This window comes from Chinchilla lanigera, unplaced genomic scaffold (assembly GCF_000276665.1).
Source record: "Chinchilla lanigera isolate Chin_1 unplaced genomic scaffold, ChiLan1.0 scaffold00046, whole genome shotgun sequence".
Taxonomy (NCBI): Eukaryota; Metazoa; Chordata; class Mammalia; order Rodentia; family Chinchillidae; genus Chinchilla; species Chinchilla lanigera.
This window is the reverse complement of record NW_004955447.1, coordinates 14,454,675-14,479,649: the sequence shown is the minus strand read 5'-3', so window position 1 is coordinate 14,479,649 and position 24,975 is coordinate 14,454,675. Positions and strand designations below refer to the sequence as shown.

General features: G+C 44.5%; 1 protein-coding gene and 1 pseudogene across 2 annotated transcripts in view; both read left to right on the top strand.

Moving 5' to 3' along the window:
- Thegl (theg spermatid protein-like) overlaps positions 1–24,766 on the top strand; it is a 41,437-nt gene extending 16,671 nt beyond the window's left edge. The window contains exons 3-9 of one of the 2 annotated variants that reach the window (XM_013518496.1): positions 3,384–3,449; positions 4,959–5,039; positions 5,930–6,067; positions 15,208–15,322; positions 19,475–19,606; positions 22,037–22,212; positions 23,766–24,766. In XM_013518496.1, the coding sequence (XP_013373950.1) occupies positions 3,384–3,449; positions 4,959–5,039; positions 5,930–6,067; positions 15,208–15,322; positions 19,475–19,606; positions 22,037–22,212; positions 23,766–23,880 (823 nt within the window). In that variant the 3' untranslated portion in view covers positions 23,881–24,766. Of the gene's footprint in view, positions 1–3,383; positions 3,450–4,910; positions 5,040–5,929; positions 6,068–15,207; positions 15,323–19,474; positions 19,607–22,036; positions 22,213–23,765 lie in introns of both variants that reach the window. The other variant, XM_013518495.1, reaches the window with a different exon arrangement.
- LOC102027245 lies at positions 6,642–8,707 on the top strand (annotated as a pseudogene).
- Positions 24,767–24,975: the final 209 nt, after the last annotated feature.

Sequence of the window (24,975 nt, the reverse complement as noted above, 5' to 3'; positions counted from 1 at the left end):
GGCCAAGGACACAGTCAAGTTTCAATCAGAGTTTACCATGGGCCTGAGGTAACATGCTGAGATGATATAATTCAGAAACAAGTGTGGCTTTTTGGACGGCCTTGCTGGGCTCTTTGTGGTGATGTGTAGGGTTCCACTGGATGTTTTGACATTATCTGAAGGTTCTAGACTTGCATTATTACCTTCAGAGACTCCGAAGGACTTGAGAACATGTCTGGCAGCCTTAAATTAAGCAGCAAAGTCCTGAGCGAGCGGGATGCAGACAGGCCAGTGGCAGTAGGCCAGGCAGGACTTAAGCAGGGGCGGCACGCTGGGGAGACAGGGCCTGAGCGGTGGGGGAGGGCCGCCATCCCACTGCTTCCGAACCTCTGCCTGATCTAGCACAAAATACACTATCTTAAAAGTACCTTCTTACTGGATTTATTAGTCTTGTTTATTTATGATTTCCCCTTGCACAACACTTAGCTGAGCTTATATTTTAAACAATTAAATGCCACTCCAATGCAGCAGCATTTGCTAAGTGTACGGCAGGTGGAAAGGGAAAAGGGACCAACGCTGACTGCGTACCTGCTCCGCTGTCCGCACCGCCAGGCACACCGCACTGGGCAGCGTCCCGTTAGTCTCGTGTCATTATTTCCTCCCTGGCCTCCTGGAGTTTTTCAGACACATATGCAGGCTGTGGCCCAGAGCCTTTGAACTTGATGTTGAATGGAATGATTATTCTTCGAAAAATCTGTAGAGTTATTCTTGTTCAAACACAACCTGGTCAGTAATGACTCTTGACCATCCTACTGGAGATATAACCCTCTGTCCCCCACAAACTCCTTATCATCCTCACTTGCTTTATCTTTCCTTCTGAGTCTTTGCTGTTGAACATGTTCTATATTTACTTTCTTTCACTTTACTTTCTTTCTTTCTATCCTAACTTCAGGGCAAGGATTGCTGTTCTGTTTTATTCACTAGTATTCATTGAGCCCTAGAACCTACCTCGTTTATAGTAAATGCTGAGTGAATATTTATTGAATGAACTAAAGCTCAGAGTTAAGTAATTTCCAATGATAAGAAAATGAAAGCAAGGGACACCGGAACATAGGAAGGAGGAATTTGTTCTGGTTTTCATAGCACGGTAGGGTTCATCATTAAAACAGTCTGATCAAAAGAGTACAAAATTCCCAACACATACAAATGATTAACATTTTAAGGGATGAAAATGCTTATTATCCTGATTTGATTATTACACATTATATACAGCTATCAAATTACCGTAATGCGCCCCATAATGATGCTCAAATGTTGTGTCTCATTATAGTAAAGAGAATTGTACTTCATTTAAAAATAGTGAAATCCGGACTCTCTATGGTTGGCATGGGATAATGAGAAGAACTGTTACACCAATTCCATGTCTTTGATTTCTTTTTATTTATTTATTTATTTATTTGTTTGGCTTTTGGGGACAGGGTCTCCCTGTGCAGTTCAGGCTGGCCTTGAGCTCACTTTGCAGGCCAGCCTGGTCTTGAACCCGCAATGACCCTCCTGCCTAGTCCATGTCCTTGAGATTTGTCACTCCCACCACCATGCTGGCCTCTGGAGCTCCTTCCACTGTGAGTATTATGGCCTGGTTATGCACATAATGGCTGCTACAGCTTCCATACCACAGCTAAGATAAGGCTCTAGGCTGTAAAAGTCATAACTGAAGGCTGAGGGGTCACTGCCCACCTGTAATCCCAGTACACTGGGAGGCTGAGGCAGGGCTTTTGAAAGTTCAAACCCAGCCTGTGCAACTTAGTAAGACCCTGTTAAAATAAAAGAAGGCTGAGGGGCAGCACAAGGTAATTAAGGCAGAGGACTTGGAAGTAGATAATCTGATGAAAGGATTTGAGCTTGTTCTCCAGGATGAGGATGGCTGAGAATGCACAACCCTGGGAGCTGCTGCCTAGGAACCCTCCCTTCTTCCTCCCTCTTCTGACTGGAGCTTTGCGATACATCCATCACCCTCTAAGCAGTAACCTTCTTCACATAGGGTCTCTCCACACCACACCGTCAGGACCGAAGCCCACTCGCCGGGCGGGCGCTGTGATGTGGAGTGTTTGGGGCCTGTGGGAGAGCTGAGGCGAGCGTTAGGGTGCCCCGTCACCCTCCGTTAAAGCATTTGCCTCCATGAGTTCATCCGGCCTCTCAGGAGGTGGATTTAGGATGCAGAACTGGCCCTTCCAAGTCCTCTGTCCTTGGCTCTGTCTGTCTGCTGGGAGTAACGTCCTCAATCTGCTTCCTCTCACAGCATGCTCAGCCACCATGGGAGGGGTCTGCAGCCCTGGGGCGCAAGTACAACTCAGGGCTGTCAGGGAGCCAAACTATTCTCTTTAATATCATTACACCAGTGATAGAGTATTTTCATTCCATTTGTCCAACGCCTGTGCTTGTTTTTCAGTTGGCTCCTAACTGCGGTGGGCAACAAAGATTATTATTACTGGGCCCTTCAGACTCCAAACTTCCATAGGCAGTGTAGTGGTCTGCAATGACTAGGCCATGCTACAGTAACAAACAGGATGGAAAACTCTCAAATACTTTCCAATACAGAGAAAATGTGTTTTTCCCCGCACGCTACAGTGCAGGGTGAGCTGACTGTCCCCTCTTCCCTTTGGCTCTGCTGTCTAGAATATATGGCTTCCAGGGTCTGTGCAGCAGGGAAGGAGAGAGGTGGAGGAGGCAGTGTGGCTCTTGAGCGCATTGCTCTGGAAGTGATATCCAACACTCCTGCTAAGTTAGATGTGACAAGTTACATGGCTCCAGACTGTGCAAAGCAGGCTGGGAGTGTAGAGGGGGATACTTGCGAAATGTGGGTCCTTGGAGAGCACTAAAGTGTTCCGCCACAAGAGGATTAGGGCCAGCTGGGGAGGGCTGGGGGTGTAGCTCCGTGGCAAAGCACGTGCCTAGCATGCTCAAGGCCTTGGCTTTGGTCCCCAGCAACGCGCTAATAAAAAAATAAGTAAATAAATAAATAAAATGAGGGAAGGTTCAAGGGAGCCCAAAGAGATTGAGTGGTACCAAAAATATATTTTGCCTGTTTCATAGTTTTGCCAAAGCCATTTTGTCTGAAAATTATGTGAATAATCTTTTCACAATCCAATGCCACCAAGCTGTCTGTAATTAACTTAAGATGCTAGTCAAGTTTTCCCCCAAAGGCTCTTTGCTCCATTTCACGTTTGTTGGCCTTTTGTTAGTGAGAACTGGGCTCACACTGTGTTTGGATCCTTTGAGCCTTTCAGCAGCCCTGTACATCACCACTGATATGGCCCCCCATGGGATTTCTTTGAGTTGGAGTCATCTAATGTAACCTTATTTCTTGAGTGTTCCCTTTGAATTAATCAGCTGGTATTTGTTAGTTTTTTTTCTAGAAAGAGAATGCAAGATCTTTCTAGGCCTAAAAGACAATGGGGAACTCCAGATAGGTAAGGCACCGTCATGCGGTCTTCTCTGCTGTTACTGTGTTCGTTACATCAAGTAGATCAGTATTATTCTTACCTACCCTGTATCTACCCACTAACCCCGCATCTCAGGTGGACCTACCACCTCTGTTCTACAGGAACCGAGCCAACATGGGCACCTCAGTTGATGTAATACCCGGAGGCTAATCTTGGCAGTGATTCCCAAATCTGACTGCATGTTAGGATCACCTGGGATTTAACACTGACTGATGCCTGGATTTCATTCCTGGAAACCCTGACTTAACTGGTCTGGGTGCAGCTCTGCAGATGACTCTAATAGGCAGAAAAGCTGGCCACCTACTGCTGTAGGGTGTGGCTCTGCACTCCTCTGAGACTCCTGCGTCCACTGTGCAGGGCTGCCCTTGCTGCCTGTGCCACTCAGGCCAAGGTGTTGGCACCATTTTGCAGTCTCACCGACAGTGAGCGAGAGTTCCTGTCCCTCCACTCCCTTGTCAACATTTGGCGCTATCAGTGTTTTGGATTTCATTTATTCCAATGGATGTGTAGTTTGTATCTCATTGTTTTAATTTGCAATTCCCTAATGACATGATGTTGAACATCTTTTATACCCTTATTGGTGTATTTTCTCTGATGAGGTATCTGTCCAGATCTTTGCCCATTGTTAATTGGGTTGCTTGTTTTCTTATTGTTGAGTTTTTGTTTGTTTGTTTGTTTGTTTTTTTGAGACAGGGTCTCACTATGTAGCTCAGGCGGCCTTGAACTCACTATGTAGCCTAGGCTGGCCTTGAACTCATGATGATCTCCCTGCCCCAGCCTCCCAAGTACTAGGGATATAGGTGTGCACCACCATGCCGGGCATCATGGGGCAGCCGAGACCAGATGACCTGGGGTCTGAACTGTGCTTAGCGTGGGCAGAGCACAGGAAACAGTGTGCAGAGGGCCAGCGCCCAGCCACTGTGTTCCAATCTTACCTCCTGACCCCCGGGAAGGCTTCAGCCAAACAGCACAGCACACATGGTGGCCCATTTAATGCAAAGCTCACTCTAAATCAGTGTCATTGAGTGTGGGGGTGCACGCCTGTAGTCTCAGCACTCGGGAGGCTGAGGCAGGAGGATCGCTTAGGAGGCCAGCCTGGGCTACATAGCGAGTTTAAGGCCAGCCTAAGATCCTGTCTCAAAAACAAATAAACAAACAAACATCACAGTGTTAGTTCCACCATGGTAGAAATAGAAAGGTCTTATCTCTTCACAGGTTCGTTTGTGATTACTTTTAAGGCAGTAGCTAAAATACTTATTTTAGTTCTGTTTTAACATCCACAGTTTATCTCTTTCTAATGCCTGGAAATTGTAAATTTCTGTTGAGATAGTTCTTGAAGTAAAATCTGTGTAGACGTTATCAAGAGCATTTCTAAGATGTTCGTCAGCAGCAAATTTTTGACCATTTTATTTTTATGCTTTTAAACAGAAGACTGTTTTGGGGAAATCAAGATCCTATTTGCCCTGTTTCTGACAGGGCTTTGATCGCTCCGCTAACAAAGAGACTTAGCAACCTTGCTCAGCCCAAGAAAGTGTCCCACCACTACGTACCTAACAGGTTGGTGTTGATGTCCGAGCTAGCTTTATCAAGAGGGTAAATTATCCTACTGTTAAAACATAGGATATTCCACTGTTTGCTCTGTATATATCACTGTGAGTGAATAAACATTTCTGCATGGAACTTTGATGAATTTTAAATTTACCCATGGGCTTGATTACTGTGAACTGTGACTTTTTGATTCCATTTTATTTTCATGGCTGGTTTGTTCCCTGTAACTGGTCTTAACCCCAGAATGAAGAGCAGAGACAATAATAACAACATTATTATTTATCCCAAACACAATCTTAGTTCACAAACCTCAGAAATGACTAAGTGACTGATACCTCATGGCCCGGTGTGATGGTTCACATTTCTAGTTCCAGCACTTGAGAGGCTGAGGCAGGAGGATCACCATGAGTTCAAGGCCAGCCTGGGCTACATAGTGAGACCCCGTCTCAAAAAAAAAAAAAAAAAGTAGTCTACAAATTATGATTAAGTCAAATTAACTTCTACACTTAAGAGTTTAAGACAAAGGAAGGTATCCATGTAAATTCATCCTATTAACTAACAATATAGTAAACAATTTAAAATTGTTTATGTAGATGATAAAATATTTGGTTTTAAAAGCAGCAGTTTCTCCCATCATCAATTTATCTTTCGGTCTACTTAAAAACTGCAATTTATTATAGAAACTTAGGTTTCGCACAAGGTAATAGAAGCCAACTGAAATCATGATTAGCTCTATTACTAAACCAATCCACTTCCCCCCCGGGTGAAACACAGCCCTGCAATGAGCATGTAAAATGTCCCTCTGGCTGTCCCCAGCCTGGGAATCAGTGCTGGAAAATACTATGATGATTTGAATGTGTGCTGCTTCTCTCACTTTTTTCCTCGTCTACAACATGCAGGGATCAGTTTTACTACAGCTGTGGAAGAGAGTCTGTGATTTGGAAGATTCCTCATCCTGCGTTGTTTAGCCAGCCCTCCATGAGGATCCAGAAGCTGGCTCAGCCCAACAGATTCAAAAGACAGTACCTGCGAAATGGGTAGAGTACCTGCAGAATCTCTGGCAATCCTAATCTAATTTGGTGCAATGTCCCAGTACCCTTGTTCTAATTTTAGTATGTGCAGTTTCATGATCTAAAGTCTGCCTGTGTCCCTGAGTATCTGGTAGGAAAGTTAAATATTTGTAGCAATTGTAGGTGATCAGAAGATCATTGTCAATAGTTACATTTGATTCAGATTTTGGTGAAGCTAAAAATCATATTGAACTTTACCAGTGTCAGCCAATTAAAAGGAAATCTCGGGGAGGTGAGAGGGCTTGCTTAGGATGCGTGAGGTTCTGGGTTCAATCCTCCAGCACGCCAGAAACAAAGCAAACATAAAAAGAAATCTGCAAATGTGCATCACAGGTTTTGACAAGTTGTAGACCTTGATGTTTTCTTATGTCTCTGAATTTGCAAATGGTTTTCCTTTTGCTTTTAAAGCTGAATGTCTCTTTGTCTTTAAAAGAAAGTTTAGAAGCCAAGCATGGTGGTGTATAGAATAATCCCAGCACTTGGGAGGCTGAGGCAGGAGGTTTGGTCTGAGTTCAAGGCCAGCCTAGACTATATAGTGAGACCTTGTCTCAAAACAAAACAAAACAAAAAAACACAAAAACACAAAACCCAGAAAATAAATAAAAGACGGCTTTGAGCGCCTGAGCCTGCCTGGCCCGAGTCTCGTGGGTGTTGGAGGTGGTAGGTGCTGAAGCCGATGCTGGGGGAGGCAAGGCCCCAAGCCAGCACTAGGTGCTGTCTCCCACCGCAGCAGGAGAAGCTTTTTTCTTTACACTAGAAGATTTCAGAAGAGTGCATAATATGCATACAGTGAAAAGTTCTGAGCCCCAACTGTATGTCCCAGCACAAGTTTACAAACAGAAGACCAAATCTATAACCCAAAGGATACATAGATAATAGATTCAAAACAAATCCATGTTCGTGAAGAGTGACTCATACACACCACAATATGTCAAGAAGGGAAAAAGACCCAGTAGAAATGTTTCCTTCTGGGCAGCTGGTGAAGGTCTGTGCTGCAGTGGTTCGATATTCAAAGCTGGCTTTTGGAACACTAGTAGAAGATGCTGTTGTGATCTGGGTCATTCCCCAATGATAGTCGCTGCTGATTTTGTCAGATCTATAAAAGCCAGAGACAGTGAATTTACCACCAGCCAAGGCGATGGCCCATGGACTGTGTGGTTTGCCGCTAGCGATGCAAGACTTTTATGGGTGCTGCCCCTATAGTGTGTCCGCATGCGAGCGGAATAGACGTGAACGGCGGCTCCCCAGGGTGGCTGATGGCTGCAGCTTATGGAGCCGGCTTAATAAATACGCCAGAGCTCCTTCGAGATATGGTGAAACAAGCGCGAAGTCAAGTGGGAAACCCCAGATTTTGTTTCTATTAAAATAAGGGTCCACGATGGCCTTGCAAGAACTGTAGACTTTTTAAAAAATTTTATTTTAAAGAGAAAAAAACACCAAAATTTCTAAACAAGATGATAGGAGGGTAACAATGGTTAATACATTGTGTATTGTTATCTTTATACTAGTCACTCAGAGTATAAGATACAGGCATTGAATTGTCCAAACAATATTAGCACAAACTTTTCCTTTCAATGAGTTAAGAGATGTTAATAGTATAACTATCTTATGTATATATATATATATATATATATATGTATATATATATATATATTGCTTTTCCCATCCTCCTTTTCTCCTTGCCCCCATCCCAGTTGTTCTTTCCTTTTGAGCAGTTTCTTCCCATTCCACAATATCTATTGTACATTTTGAATCTTATTTACTGTTTTAGCTTCTCACATTAGGGAGACAATACGATGTTTTTACGTGTGCAACTGTTTTATTTCACTTATGATTATGGTCTCGAGTTGCATCCATTTACCTATAAAAGTATTGAGTTGATCCTTCTTTATAGCTGAATAGTACTCCATTGTATAAAAATACCATATCTTTTTTATCCTTCTCTTCACTGATAGGCATTTGGGTTGTTTCCAAGATCTAGGTATTACAAATTGCACTGCTATAAACATAGGTGCACACATATCGCTGTGGTATGATGTTTTTAATTCTTCTGGGGAGACACCTGGAAGAGAAATAACTGGGTCAAATGGGACCTCTAATCCTAGTTTTTTGAGAACTCTCCACACTGATTTCCATGGTGGTTGCACCAAAGAACTGTAGACTGGTCGAAAGGCTGAGGGAGTAGGAGTTAACTGGACTACAGTCCATGGAAGAACTGTTGGAGAAAGACATCAGCCAGTCCACTATGAGGCCATTAAAATAATAAAGGAAAACATGTCCATACCTAATGAGATTGCTAATGGCGACACCAGAAGCTTAAAAGAGGCAGAAGATGTGTGTCAGGTTACAGGACAGAGGGCGCAATGTCTGCAAGGGGACTCTGGCCAAACCCTGCTGTGTTTGCTGGATACGAGGAATGCCCACTGAAATGCATCTGGGACCGGGCTGACACTGCTCTTGAACTTGGAACTCCTTTTATGTGTTTCCATCAACATTTAGTGTACCTGAGGGAAAAAATAACTCCAAGGCAGGGAGAAAGAATATTTAAGGCTCTGTCAAGCACATCAGCAGCTTCAGATTATCTTTACAGACCACTATGGCGTTTGACTGGACTTTCCAAATTATTTTAATATGTGCTCTATTTTATATGAACAGTGAGATTATACAAGGTCACATCTTGGTTTTTGCTATAAAAATAATCCTTGGGGGCATTTTTTGCAAATAAGACCTGGAGTCCATCCTCAGATTCTGATTCAGTGAATCAGGTGAACCCAGAAACTTAGTTTTAAAGAGGAGTCTTGAAAACTGGGGTGTAGCTCAGCGACAGACCCCTTGTCTGGCATGCAGAAGGCCCTGGGTTCTATCTTTGCCACCACCACCACCAAACAATAAACCTTTCTAGCTGGGCGGGGTGGCGCACACCCGTAATCCCAGCACTTGGGAGGCAGAGGTAGGAGGATCATTGTGAGTTCGAGACCAGCCTGGGCTACAAAGTGAGCTCAAGGCCAGCCTGAACTGCAGAGTGAGACCCTGTCCAAATAAATAAATAAATAAACCTTCCTTAAAAAGCCCAGGTGGTTCAAACGTCCTGGTCATGCTAGGTCTAAACATTATCAGGCTGTGCTCTGTATTTATTATAGATTGGGAGGTAGAGGCAGTGGGGTTATTTTTTTCCCTTCTATATGTTTTTAACACTTTTAAATAAAGCTTATGGGCCAGGGATTTAGCTCAGTGGCACAGCACCTACCTGGCAAGTGTGAGGTTGTGAGTTCAATTCTTGGTACCAAAAAAAAAAAACAACTTATTGAAATACTAGGGAGAAAAAAGAACAGCTTAGCCTTAGAAGATGCTTTTTCCATGGGAGTTAAGACTGTGATGCGGTTGTTGGAGAAGCCAGTTCCATGTTAGGCTGCATTAGCGGAATATGTAAGATGCCAATTGTACGCAAGGTCTACAGGTACTACTGTACTCGTGACAGTGCTACTCTGTGCCACTTTAAACCAATAGTTTATGTTACATACACTATGGAGCTGATAATAAACTCACGACTGCTCAGAAGGAGATAATGAGATGCGAGGCTTGTGGAAACTATGTTACATGAAAAATAGTTAAGAGAAATGCCATGTTCAGCTTACCTAAGGTATGGTAGAAAAATCTCTCTGACCAGCTGTCCAACAGTATGGAAGTGATTATCTGGAAAAACAAACCACGGTCTCCATTCTTTTCAGTATATGGTAATTTTTTGTTTCTTTTAGTGCGGGGGGGTTAAACCCAGGGCCTGCGTGTTAAGTACATTCTCTACCACTGAGCTACCCCCGGCCTCTTTTCAGCCCTTCTTCACTGGCTTAGAATCTCGATTATGAGGGACCAGGGATATAGCAAGTAGCACAAGCACTTACCTGGCAAGCACAAGGTCCTGAGTTCGATTCCTGAACCAAAAAAGAAAAAAAAAAAGAATCTTGACTATGAACATAAACTCCTATGTAATACTTTAATACAGAAAGCCTCTTGTGCACTACATAAAAGCACAGTTTATCCTTAGGCTAAATGGTCTGACTTCTGTGCTTTAAATTATGAGATATTTGCTTCTCATGGTCTTCCTGTCCTTTCTCTTCTGTGGAGGGTAATCTTTTAAACTGCCTCTTTCTTGATCTTCTGTAAATTGGAAACAGGTAACCAGGCTTGCTGGAATTGTGTGAAGGGGAGCAAAACGAGCGCTTGATGAAAATAAGTAGGGGTCTTCAATAAATGGGTGACGTGACCTTTGCCTCTGTGACCCTGGAGGGGCTCATTCACTAACCAGTAGACTTGAGCAGGCCAAAGGAAAAGGCAAATTTGAAGATAGTTCATCTGAGATCATCAAGTTGAGGAGCACAAAGGAGAAAGAATGAAGTATCTGGGCATGGTTGTGCACGTCTATAGTCCCAGCTCTTGGGAGGCTGAGGCAGGGGGATCATTGTGAGTTCAAGACCAGCCTGGGCTACAAAGTGAGCTCAAGGCTAGTCTGAACTCCATAGCGAGACCCTGTCTCAAAAAGACAAAAAAGAAAAAAGAAAAAAGAAAAAAAAGAAAGAAAGAAAGAAAGAAAGAAAAAATGCTAACAGGAATCCCTCCAACTAAAATGAAAAACCACTAGACAATAATTTGAATTCACACAAAAAAATAAGGGCACCATTAGAATGAACTATATAGGTAAGTACAAAAGATGCTATAAATACATTTTTGTTTATAACACTAACTTTCCAGCTTGATTAAAATATAATTGCATAAAGCAAAAAAACTAGTTGAGGGGCATACAGTATTTTAGGAAAGCACAAAGGAAGGGGAAAGAATGGTTATATAGGAACAAAGTTATTATATGATGTAGAAGTTAATTTGGTATTAATCTGAGCTAGAATGCTATACATTAAGATGTATATAGAAACAACTAAGAAAATGACTTTTAAAATATAGTAAGAAGGGGCTGGGGATTTAGCTCAGCGGCAAAGCACCTGCCTGGCAAGTGCAAGGTCGTGAGTTCGGTTCCCGGTACCGGAGAAAAAACAAAAAAAAAATATATATAGTAAAAAGAAGCAAGGGAATCAAAATGGTGCATTAGATCTATATAACAATAGAAGGAAAGAATAGAGGAATAAAGAAACAAAAAATTGTAATACACATATAAAACAAAAGGCACTTGTAAGTCTTACCTTGTCAGTAATTACATTAAATGTAAATGAACCAAACACTAATCAAAAGGCAAGGACTGACAGAGTGGATAAAGCAAGTGTTTACCTATGTGCTGTCTATAAGAGACATATGTTAGATTCAAAGAAATGCACATGCTGAAATTGAAGGAATGGCCTGGCACATGCTCATAATCCCAGCACTTAGGAGGCTGAAGCAGGAGGATCTCCACCACTTTGAGGCCAGCTTGGGCTACATAGTAAATTCAAGGCCAACCTGAACTACATACTAAGACCCTGTCTGGAAAAAAAAAAAACAAAAAGAAGTTAAAGAAATGGAAAGGGGTATACAGTGAAAATCAACCCCAAAAGAGCTGGAGTGGCTATACTGATCTCAGACAAAACACTTGTCAAACAAATGTTACCAGAGACAGGAAGCATAATTTATTTGACAAAACAATCAATAGAAGTGTATATACAATGGAATATTGCTTAGCCTTTAAACATAAAGAAATTCTGGTACATACTAAACATGAATGAATCTTGAGGACACTATGGTAAGTGAAATAAACCAGTTAAAAACCAAGTAATAGATGACTCCACTCAGATGAGGTACTAAGCATAGTCAAATTCATACAGACAGAACATAGAATGGTGCATGCCTGTAACCCCAATAATTAGGAGGCAGATTGCCATGAGTTTGAAGCCAGTTTGGGCTACATAGTGAGTTCAAGACCAGCCTGAATAGTGAGACCTTGTCTCAAAAACACTGAAAAAAAGGAGAGAGATCGAGAGAGAGAGAGAAAGAAAAGAAAGATCAAGAGGGATGGAAGTTGCCAGAGACTGGGGAGAGGGGTAACGAGTCGTTTAATGGCTTAAGAGTTACACAAGATGAAAAGGTTTCTGGAAATTAGCTGCACAAGAATGTAAGTGTACCTGACACCATCGCACTATAACTTAGTTAACAAGTTGAAAATAGTAAATTCTATTTTATGTGTGTTTTACCACAACTAAAATAATAAAAGGACAAAGTATTTAAGAATAAATTTAACAAAAGAACTGCAAGATATGTACAATGAAAACTGTAAACATTGTTGAAAGGAATCAAAGAAGCCTTACATAATGAAAACATCATTATGATTTGACCCCTTAATTGTAAGCTGTCAGTTTTCCCCAAATTGAGATACAGATTCAGTGCAGTCCTTATTAAAATTCTAGCTACCTTTTTGATACACATTGATAAGATAAAATTTGTAGGGAAATAGGAGGAATCTGGAATAGCCAAAAAACAACATGTCTTAGTTACTTCTCTTGTTGCTGGGCCAAAATACCTGACATCTGAAGTTAAAGGATGAAAGCTTTGCATTAGCCCACAGTTTGTACAGGCTTCAGTCCACAATCAGCTGGCTCTGAGGGAGAGTGGCACGATAGAGGAGAAACAGTCCATGGCAGGGTGGACAGGAAGTGATGAGCCTGCCTTCTTCCTGTCCCTTCGTATTCCACCCAGGCTACAAGCTTAGTGATTGGTGCCAACCACACGCAGGATGGGGCTTCCCTTTTCAGTACATCCATTCGTTCACACCCAGAACTACGCTAACCCAATTGGGGAACTAATCCAGAAATCACAACTGCTAATCCATATTCACAACACATCCGGGGTCCAGCCACCTCTGAAAAGCCCCACCTACGAAAGCATGAGGCTTTGGGACGGACATCCAGGTACAGCCATAACAAATCGCGAATACGAACAAAGTTGGAAGACATAGTCTGTAATTTCAAAACTTTCTAGAAGGGCGTAGTAATCAAGGCAATGTGTTACTGGCATTAAGACAGACATTCAGGTAAATGGAACAGAACGACAGTCCAGAAATAAAACTACCTTCATGAGCAGTTGAGTTGTGACAAGAGTAACAAAAGAGGTTAACTGGGGAAAACAATAGCTGTTCAAAAACTGATGACATAACTGGATATCCTCAGGTGGAAGGATGAGGTTGGATCCTGTGTCACACCATCCACAGAAGTTCCAGATGGGCCACAGACCTAGATGAAAGAGCTATGAAGCTCTTAGAAGAAAAAAAAGGCAAGGATGTCTATTACCTTGAATTAGGGGATGATTTCTTAGTTTTGACATCAAAAGCACATGTGACAAAAGATAACCCACAAAATGGAGAAAATATTTGCAGATAATATGCCTGATAAGCTACTGGAATCCAGAATATATATAAAGAACTAAAAAAAAACACAATAAAAGGCAAATAGCCCACTTTTTGAAATGAATGGGCCTTCCTCCAAAGAAGATACAGTGCCTGATTTAAGATGGTTCAGCCTACATTTTTTTACCTTACGATGGTGCAAATGTAATATGCATGCAGTAGAAACCATACTTTGAAACTTGGTTCTTTTATGACTAAAGATAGATGGTACAACACTCTTTCTTAATGCTGGGCAGAGTGATAATCTACACCTCCCAATCAGCCATGAGATCACAAGGGTAAGTAACTAGCATTTTGGGTAGGGTTATTAAGTACACTTTCAAGTTGATATTTTCAACTTAGCTTGGCTTTACTGAGATGTAACCCCTTTATAAGTTGATGATGAGTATACGAATGGATAAGAAGCAGATGAAAAGATGCTAAACATCATTAGTCATTCTGGAAATGCAAATTAAAATTACAGTAAGATACAGCTTCTATAAGAATGGAAATAAAAATAATAACAAATAAACAGAAAATAGTATGTGTTGGCAGGAATGTTGAGAAACTGAACCCCTTCTGTATTGCTGGTGGGAATGTAAAATGGTACAGATAATGTGGAAAACAGTTTGACTATTTCTCAAAGTGTTAAACATGCACCATGGGCATGTCCCCAAGAGAACTGAACACATGTTTGCACAAAAATTTGCACAAAAATATTCATAGCAGCAGCATTTACGATAGCCTAAAAGTGGCAGCAACTTAAATGTTCATCAGTGGATGAATGGATAAACAAAATGCCACAAACCCACACAATGAGATGTTATTCAATACTGATACATGAATCTTTCAAGTATGGTAAATACTTGAAAGTAGATCTAGACATAAAAGGCTACATGTTTGCATGATTCTGTTCATTTGGAACTTCCTGAATAGATGCATCCATAGAGAATGAGTGTGGTTCTCAGGAGATGTGGGGACTTTCAGGAAACAAAAACGTTCTGAAATTAGATAGTGATTGCACAACTTTGTGAATATTCTAGAAACCATTTAATTGTACATTTTGAAGTGTAAGTTTTATGGTATATTAATTATATGTCAATGATAATAATAGTGATAATGATAAAAACTTCCAACAGAGAGAAACCATTTCCATATTGTTTGTAGATTTTTGGGTTGATTGGTAGGTTTTTGGTCAGGAAAAGAAATATTTGGGTGCCTCTGACCATTTGCTAAGTGGCTGGGAGTTCTGACCAGGATTATCTCCAATTGTGCTGTCATGGAAACAGCCATCCCAGAATTGTCCTCAGCAGTGAGTGGGGTTTTTTATCTCAGAGATCTAGTCTTAGGTTCCAGTAGGAAGTGAGGTGTTTTTCAAACTGCAAGTCACAACCCATACATAATTGATCATGAAATTAACTCATTTTTTTCTCTCAATGAAATCAAATTTAAAAATTTAAAAATCAGAATATACCAAACAGGATAAACCTTGTTTCATGGTAATTTTGCTTCACGTACACAGGCACACATTCACATCTACCATACTATGGTATAAAACGTGCTTTGCAACCGTGTATCATGATAAAGAAATTTTGAGAAACACCAGCCTGGTTGTCAGTGATTGTGGGGAAAGTTCTTAAAATTGAAACAGTCTGCAGAGTTGATAGGAGGTTGACTGTAGCAGGGAAAAGTCCAGTTTTCGTTCCTCTGTCCAAGGGTCATAACATTTCATGCTCTTCTTTGCATACAGGTCCTTCAGTGATCACTTATCAAGAAGTGTTCCCCACTTCTCGGATCCTTCTCCCCGGATTTTGAGACTTTCAGTCGCCAAAGGCACAGACCCGAACTATGTTCCTCCACGAAGCGTGAGTGTTCCTGCGCAAGAGAAGTGGTTCCTGGTGCACTTTGTGACACGACCCTCCCTTATTTCTAGATGTGGGTTTTCCTTTTCTTTCTATGATCAATTTTCCATTTCCATTTTCCCCCTCTGATCAAATGAACTTTTCTGATTCTCATCCCTCTTCCTCACGTGCTGGTGAGGAATGGACCAGAGTGACATCAAACAAAGTCAGCTTAAGCAGTTGTGGGAGCTGGTGAGGGCGTCGCTGGCAGGTTGTGACCTCAGTGTGGACTTGGATCTGAAGTGACAGAGGTGCAGGGATAGGTGGACAGCTCCCCAGATGCCTCTGGGCCCGGGGCAGCCAACCTCCTGGGGTGGCCGTGCTACGGCAAGCAGAAACACTGAAATGACACCCAGGATTTGGAGGCAGGCTTATTTACCTCGATGGGCCCTGATCAGGCTCATACCTGGAATATCAGGCCCCCAGTCTCTGTGGTCTAGGCTTATATGGGATAAGCAAGTAGGAAGTACAGAGGCAGAAAGGCTGGTCAGTTGGGGACTGGTTTATACAATGTGTGACCAGTTGTTTCTAAGAGACAGGAGCAACCGGAACTGGAACAGGAACTGTTACCTAGGCAACAAAAAAACTGAAGCATACTGGCTGGGGGGTGCATTTTCTGCTACAGCAGGACGGATTCTAACGGTAAGGAAGGGTCAGTACTGCTTAAGGGTTTAAAGTCCTTTCACTAGGTTCCACCCATGGAGCCCCATTCAAATTTTTCAAGTCTTGATCCTTTCCGGTCATTGATCAAACTTTATTTATTTTTTTTAAATTAAACTCTCCCCATGTATTTATTTATTTAGTTTTTTTTTTTCTGTTACTGGGAACTGGACTCACAACCTTGAGCTTGCCAGGCAGGCTCTGTGCCGCTGAGCTAAATCCCCAGCCCCGATCAAACTTTAATATAAGGGACCTTGCAGGTTTGGAGATTGTGTTCACTGGGACTCAGCCACCCACGGAATTAGAGTTTGTGTTTCAAAAGCTCCATCAAATAGAAGGCAAGCATTTCTAAGCGGGAACTCACAAAGGATTCCTGGCTCCTCCTCTGGACCTTACGGTGGGGTTGGAGGGATTTAAAGGCCTGAGCTGATCATTTCTTTTCTCAATTTCTTCAGTGCACTTAGAAGCAACTAGCTAAGCCCACTCCACTTCTTTAGTTCACCGACATGTTCTCTGGCTGCAGCTGTGGGTCACCCCAAGCCCCGCTTTCTGTTCTGCCGCTGTGTGCCATAAACCACCAATCAGCTCTCTGTTGCCTTCAGAGCTGATCATTTCAGAAGACAAATTCTAGACGATCTAGAAACAATATAGAGCCCGGTCCTTATGGTCTGGTCTGGTTGTCTGTTATTTCATGCCAAGCTACCCTCAAACTTAGTGGTACAAAAAACAGCATTTTTTTATGAAGGATTTTATGAGTCAGGATTCTGACAGGGCAGCAGATCCCGCTGATCTGTGCTCTGGGTTCATGGTCTCAGCTGGGAAATCTGGTTCCTGGGCATTTGAAGTGGTGGAGGCTGGGGCCATCTGGGGCTCCTTCGTACCTGTCTCAGTCAGCTGGCACCATAGATTGGGTGCCTTAGAAAAAGATATTTATTTTTCACAGTTCTGCAAGGTGGAAAGTCCAGTATTAAGATGCCAGAAGAGTTTGTTCTTGGGGAGGGCCAACTGCCGTCCCAGGTTATCATCTGCTCCTACTCACCTGGCTCCTTTACCCTTTGATCAAGCAGGGGAGGGAAGGCGAGGGATTGGAGGAACGGGGGAGAGAGGCAGGAGAGAGAGAGGAGCAGGGAGGGAGAGACAGAGACAGAGAGGGAGGGCGAAGAGAGGGAAGGGAGTGACCTGGTTTCTCACCTTTCCTATAAGGGCACTAATTCCATTATGGGGACGCTACTCTCGTGACCTCATCGAAACCTAGTAACCCCCAAAGGCCACAGCTCCTAATATCATCACACTGGGGCTTAGAGCTTCAACACAGGAGAGGTTTTTGGCGGGAGGGGGCTGTTCTGTTTTGTCTTGTTCTGTTTTTTGAGACAGGATCTCACTATGTGGTTCAGGCTGGCCTGGAACTCACTGTGTAGCCCAAGCTGGCCTCCAATCGCAGTGCTGGGATTGCGGGCGCGCACCACCATGCCCGGCAGCAGAGGAATTTTGGAGAGACACACACTCCGCCCTTAGGATGCCAGTGGGTGGTGCGGAAGCCAGGATGATGTGAGGCTGGCGTCCATTGGGATTGTGTCCAGGACCACCTCCGTGTGGCCGTTCCACAGGGCTTAGACCTCTCAGCCTAATTACCCCAAAGTGGGGAAGCCGAGCATAAGCATTCCAAGGGAAGACGGGAGCTGCCTGGGTTTTCTTCGGCTTGGTCTTGGGAGTCACGCGTCACCGCAATAGTTTGTTGATGATGTGGTTATGTTTGGCCAGACTCAAGGGGGTGGGGACGCAAGCCTACCTCTCTATGAGAAGCATGGAAGAATTTATAGGCACTTAAAAATCGCTGCCACACCCAGTGACGGGAGTCTTTTGGTATCCCTGAACATGGTTGCTAATTAACAGGCCTGTGATTTATATCTCAAATTAAAATTGTTTCTTAGGCTTTTAGGTTTAGCCTGCAAACTTTATTCTTATATTTATAATTCTAGCAGTTTTTAACATGTCATTTGAAGAGTCCTGAATAACGTTTCCAAGCCTAACTGATAAAATGCTTTCAAAGAATTTAATACTTCTGATAAATATATTTGATTTATTTTTAAGTACTTCAGCCATCTACATTAGCAAAAAGAAACCTTCTGAAATATAAATCATTATCTTAGAATTTAATATACTAAACTCATACAGGTAGTGAAATAGAAATTTTTTAATTTTGTGAGTCTGGACATAAACTTACGATTTCAACGTAATGTCATAATTCTTTTTTTTTTTTTTGGTCTTTTTGAGACAAGGTCTTGCTATGCAGTTTAGGCTGGGCTTTCAGGCTTGAGCTCACTTTGTAGCCCAGGCTGGCCTCAAACTCACAAGGATCCTCCTGCCTCAGCCTCCTGAGTGCTGCGATTACAGGCGTGCGCCACCACACCCAGCTAATGTCATAATTCTAACTCAGTTTCTCAGTTGTACATCTCAAATTGCAGTTGTACTGTGAGGCAACCATAACAGTGTAATGAAAGACAGGGACGAAGACTTCTAGAACTGCTCCAGAAAGTCACAAGAAGGCTGAGATCAGGGTATTCAGCATGAGAGGGAGATTGTGGAGGAGGGTTAATAACAACATGTCTTCTGCTGCAGTGAATTTTTGAAACATTCAGCTGAAGATGGAGGTGCACGCCTGTAGTCTCAGGACTTGGCAGGTTGAGACAGAAGGATTGCTGTGAGTGTCAGGCCAGCCTGGGCTACACAGAGAGACCCTGTCTAAAAAAAAAAAATCACTTTTTTTATCATACCATCTGAATGGGTCTGCTTTCTTTTCTTTGTCTTTGTCTTCGTCTTTGTTTTTTAGACAGAATCTTACTGTGTAGTTCAGGCTGGCCTTGAATTCATTATGTAGCCCAGGCTGGCCTCAAACTCACCACAGTCCTCCTGCCTCAGCCTCCAGAGTGCTGGGATTATATTGTGTGTACCACCACGCTGGCTGGGTCTGCTTTCTTTTTGTTGGCCTTGGTTCTTTTTCTTCTCTATCCCCATTGGAAGAGCGCCACTTACATCCCTTTCAGCGTGGTGATTTGTGATGATGTGAGTCCCAGTTTCCACAGCGCAAAAAATAATGAAGAATAAGTCAGACCCCTGAAGTGCTCACCGGCGACGGGGCTGGGCCCCCTCTTGGCTGAGCTCCTCGGTCCACAGATCAACCTTCCCGTTTCTTCCCGAGTTTATTTTGCTGTTTCCTCCACATCTGTAGTTTAACAGGGTACAGTCTTGAAAATCTGACGTGGAGCCTACACGGTTTTATTTTGAGAAAGATGGAAATCGATCCTCCAGCTGAGATCGGGGGCTCCCGCAGGCTTCCCACACTTCCTCCTGGTGGCTGAGAGGCCTGTCCAGAGGCCGGACAATACTTTGTCCTCCTGAACTAGACAGCGCTTGTTATTTGACTCTTACACGTGCTGTTTTACTTTCCTCCCCTAGGTTGAAACTAGAATTTCCATTACTACCCTGAGTGCTGTTGCAACTCCAAGAATTATAGACCTCGCCCAGCCACGGCTCAAGCTAGAGGGTCTGTGCTACGAGAGAGAGAGAAGCGAAATGCCCATCCGTCCTGTAAGCCGCGGCCCTGCTGTCCTTCGCCCCTGCTCCTTCTGGTTGCTCCTGGGTTCTTGCTTTCCCTGTACAGGGCCCAGCCCACAATCGCTGGAAAGGGGAACTTGAAAGAGCGATCTTGCAGAAAGGGGGACCTAGCAGGTGACACAGAGACAGACAGATGGAGGAGAGAGCGGAGGAGAGGGAAGAAGAAGGACGAGGGAGAGGAGAGCAGAGGGGAGGAGGGGAGGGGAGAAAGGGAGCAGAATTGAGGTCAAAAAGCAAGGCTTTGGGGTCAGCAGGATCTGGGTTCAAATCCCCACCCCACCCCACCAGCTCTCCGGGGTCAGACAGCCCCTCCTGAGCCACAGTCAGCAAGCACTCAAAGGGTCCCACGTGCCAGGCACTGTCCCAGGGAGGAGCAGGCCCCGTGTAGTGAGGGGAGACAGGCAAAGGTGGGTGTCAGGACAGGGTACTATGGGGCAGCGAGACCAAGTAGGAAATGAGTTCAGTCAGTGGGCACTGCTGAGGAAGGAGCGTCCCAGCTGACCCTGAGCAACAAGTGAGTGATGATCTGGGAGGAGAAAGTTCCAGCCAAGGGAAGGGTGGGAGCCAAGGTCTTCAACTAGGATCTTCAAGTCGGGTGGGGCAGCAAGACGAGCCAAAGAACTGTGGTGACAGCGGTTCCCACTGGGTATCTGTCGGGTGACAAAGGCAGCCTGGCGCTGGCCACCGGGCCGGACCGGGCCGGCTGTCCAAGCTTCCCTGCCTCCTCCTCCCAGAAGTCTCTGAGAATTGTGCCCTGACTCAGCTGGGTTTTCAGTAAATACCTGCAGGTCACATTCCCAAAGGAGACGGGAGCAGCTTTCCCATCTGGGAAACTGAAGGGGTACTGCGGGTCTATTAACAAAGGCAGCCGTGCTGGGAACCAGAAACCCTGGGAGGGTGTTTTGAGTCTGCAGGGGAACAAGTTTGTTCCCAGCCTCTTTGGTAGATCAAATGGGAATTACACACATCTTTCCTTTATTGCTAGGAGCGTTTCAGGTTTTAAAAAGTCCCTGGAGGGGCTGGGGATTTAGCTCAGCGGCAAAAGCGCTTGCCTGGCAAGCGCAAGGTTGTGAGTTTGGTTCCTGGTACCGGAGAAAAACCAAAAACCCCAAATAAATAAATAAATAAATAAATAAAATAAAAAGTCCCTGGAAAAGAAGACGCCTGCTGCAGGAAACACTATTTTGGGCAGAGCCAGGGGAGCACTTTCAGGGCTACTGAGTGGTATTAACTGTCCATCCCAAGTCCTTCCAGCACTTAGCAGAGAGTAATGGTTCTATGTCACCTTTTAAATTTTGCTAGTGAAGCCAAACAACAGAGAGACAGTCTGGCAGATGCAGGACTAAACACAGGTCAGTCAGTTGACACATATTTGTTCGGGACCAATTATACGCCAGAGCCTACTCCAGCTGTTGGCAAAAGAGTGCTTCCCCTCGGGCAGTTTATGTTCTAGTGGGGGAGAAGCAGGCAGTGAAGCAATAGATGTGTGAATCCAGGTCTGGATAGGGGAGAGCCAGCTGAGGGAGAGGGTCACGCAGAAGGCGTCTCTGCTTTCGGGGCTCCAGAGGCCTCTTGGAGGACTGGACTCTGGAGAAACGCTATAAAAATATCTTTATTTTTATTTATTTATTTATTTTTGCTGGGAATCAAACTCAGGACCTTGTGCTTGGCAGGCAGGCGCTTGTGCCGCTGAGCTAAATCCCCGGTGAAACACTTCCAGTGGGCAAAGGCCCCGAAGCCACAGTTTTCAAGCAGAACTGAGGGAGAAGGAGCTGGACAGAGGGGTCTCGGGGGGCCGCAGTGATCCAGGTGGGGAGGGAAGGCAAAAGGGTCCGAGGAGCGGGACACAGCCGGGTCCCACAGGGACTCTTACACGGACAGGAAACAGCCTGTCTCCTATTACTGTTAGCAGAACGGGCAGCCCCAGAGGGGTGTAAAATGTGGGAAGGCCATTCCCTGACTGTGCTTTAGAAATTACCTCAGCTGGGCCTAGTGGAGCATGCCTATCACCCCAGCACTTCAGGAGGCTGAGGCATGAGGATCACAAGTTCGAGCTCAGCCTTGGGAATTTAACAGTACAGCGGGACCCCGTCTCAAAAGACAAAAGAAAAGGGCCGTGGATGTAGCTCAGTGCAAGGGCCTGGGGTCAGTCCTCGGTGACACACACACGCACCACACGCACAGTTGACCTCACAGGGTTGTTTTGGTGGGTACGTGGCAAATCACTCAGACCATAGCTTGTCGTGAACATGGTCTCTAAACGTGCATTCCCGAATTACTGGCTGGATGGTACAGACAAGAACGGAAGCAAGGAGGCCAGTTCGGAGCCCGTCGAGGTAACCCAGGAGAGATAACAACTGAAATGGACCGTAGCTGGTGACAGTCGAATTATTTCCACTCTAGGTAACCCCTGCTGCCTTGAGCGCCACACCAAGCCCCCGAGTAACTGCTCTAGCGAAGTCCAAGCCTCTTCATCAGGACTACCTACCTGCCCGGGAAGCCCAGTGGCCGGTGTCTCACGCCGCTACCCATTCGAAGGCTTCTCCCCGGATTCAGGAGCTAGCCAATCCAAGCTCAAGGTGTGTCCTTTTGAGCTAAGGCGGGGTAGGAAGGCCTGGGGCTCTGGGGAGAGGGTGGAAGCTGATCTAATAAGGCCAACGAAGAGTAAAAGTTCAAAAATTGCAGTAACAGCTCATCCACTTGTTAAATTTATTGTTGCAAGGTGATGGCCTTATCATAAATATAAGGCTACCGCAGCGGGGCTAGTGGACTAAGTATCGACACTAGGAGAGAGCTCTGTAGGTATGGATGTGGAGTTATTATCTAACACAGTATTGCTGAGTTAAAGGAACTGCGGAACAGAGCATGTAATAGGGTGTGACCCGTGTGTGAAAGGCACTTACGTGCCGTACACTGGCTTCCCCTGCCTGTAACAAGCTAGGAGCAGTGTCTGCCTTTGGGGCCGTAGGGAACTGGGTGCGAGGAAGATTGATTTTTCCATTAAATAGGCTTTGTTTTTTTTCAACGTTTTTGCTCCGTGTACATGAACGCACTATTTCAATTAAATTAGAAAATACAATTAACAAAGAAGACACCGCCTCTCATTCCTGTTCACCGTTTGGAGGACCTCTTCATTGCCTTGGTCCTCCATTTTGACCTTCAGGGGCAACTCTTGACTGACCCCCTTTTATTTATTTATTTATTTTTGTGTATTTATTTATTTTTTTGAGACAGGGTCTCACTATATAGTTCAGGCTGGCCTTAACCTCACTATGTAGCCCAGGCTGACCTTGATCTCACAGTGATCCTCCTGCCTCAGCCTCCTGAGTGCTGGGATAACAGGTGTGCACCATCAACCCATTTTAAAGAGCCTTTTAGAGAACCTAGGAGAAGCAGAAAAAGTGAAAGACTTCAGCTCAGGGGGGAACATATATGTTAGTTCTTATATAATGTTTTGAAAATATTATGTTTTTTTAATCCTTTAAAAACATATAAAGTTCTTCATCAAGTGAAATGAAGCTCATTCTATGTTCCCTGAAAAAGGGAAAGGAAGAATGCACTGGAGCACTTTATCAAGGTTTTATCCTAGTGGCAAGGCTATTGTTTAGTGGTCAGGTGCTGGAGGTAATAAACTTCAAAGTTAGAGTTTTGCAGGGTGAGGGTAGGGGTGTGACTCAGTGGTAGAACACTTATCTAGCATGTTTCAGGCCCTAAATTCAATTCCTAGCACTAGGAAAAGAAAGAAAGAGAGAAAGAAAGAAAGAAAAAGGGGGAAAGAGAAAGAAAGAGGGAAAGAGATGGAAGGAGGAAAAGAGATAGAAGGGGAAGGAAGGGAAGGAAGGAAGATAGAAAAGAAAAAACAGATTTTTTTTTTCTAGTCCCCTAGAGGACTGTCAGAAACTTCCAGAACTTACTTTCTGTGGAAAGAGCAAAGGCTTTGGAATCTGACAGATATGCCGTCTGGGTTTGAGCTTCGGTGATCTCATGACCTCTCTGTGCCTCGATGTGTTGTGTGCACGTCATGAACACCAGTGGGTAACAGCCTGGGGTTTGACACCTGGCAGTGCACGGGACACACGAGTTCCTTTCTCGTGTCCCCTTACCCCAGGCTGACCCTTTTCCTCTCTTCCAGGGGTCCGATGCATATTGTATTCTACGATCCTGATGTTTTCAAAGTCAAGCCGGCTGCTCTGAAAGCACAGTGTTCAGCGCGGGTCCAGAAGCTGGCAGAACCTGTGGAACGTTAGACAGAGAAAACCACGCCAGGCAGACATCAGCCATGCATCCAGGACGTGCACGCTAACTTAGCTCCCTGCCCTGTACCGCTGACCTTCCCGACTGCCCCCAAGCTCGAGCCCTCCGCAGAACGCCACTGCAAGCACCAGACAGCAGCCGCGGCTGGACCTGCAGCCACACTGTCAGCAGCTTTGCGGATTCCGTGTGCAATAAAAGACACGGAGAGCCGGCCTTGTCGCCCTTGCTACTCCTCCCCAAGCCGCTCTTTCCCTCCCTGGGCTTTGCTTTTCCCGTCCGGGTGAGTCCCACGTCCCATGGTGATCCCGCCTCAGTCTCTTCTCCGGTAAGTCCTGGGAATTGAGATCATAACGGCTGTTCACAGTCTGTGGCTGACAGTGGGGACTGGGCTGCTGAAAGTGACCACATCTCCAGCAGCCTCCTTCCTCCTTCTGCTTAGAGCCGCTTACCAAAATGACCGAAAAAGCAAGACGCTGCTCTTAATGGCAGAATGAACACTCGTCTGTGGAACTGTGCAGTATTTACTTTATTCTCTCCATGCAGCAGTATTTTATAAATGACACTAAGTTTGTGGGGCAGATCTAGATTTGCATGGAAGTAGACTGACTTGCAAGCTTATTTACAGATGAGTGAGTTCTGTCTTTGAGGGCTTTGTGTTATAGCGAAGCAACCCTTCTAGGTACTTTTGGAATCAGCCAGACCTGGGTCTCTCTCTCCTTGGGGTCGTCTACCAGACGTGTGATCTTCACACATTCACTAACTCCTTGTGCTGCAGTTTCTTTATGTATAAACTGGGTTCCAACTGCATTGTTGCAAAGATTAAATGAGGACATGTATATCTGAAAGCACGAATTTGAATAAAAAGCTGTCATGTAAAAATTTAGCTGCTGGTTTTGTAGAGCGCTGAGTAAGACAGCAAGAGCAGGATCAAAAGCGAGAAGGGGCCTTGGGAAAAGTGGGTGCTCAGCTCCCACCCGTCCCGATGGGGAGTCCTCGATCTCAGCAAGCACTGCCCACTCGTGCCCGGTGGCCTTGTGTCACAGCCCGGGAGGAAGCCTCAGCGACGGGGCCACGGACAGCTCCGCAAG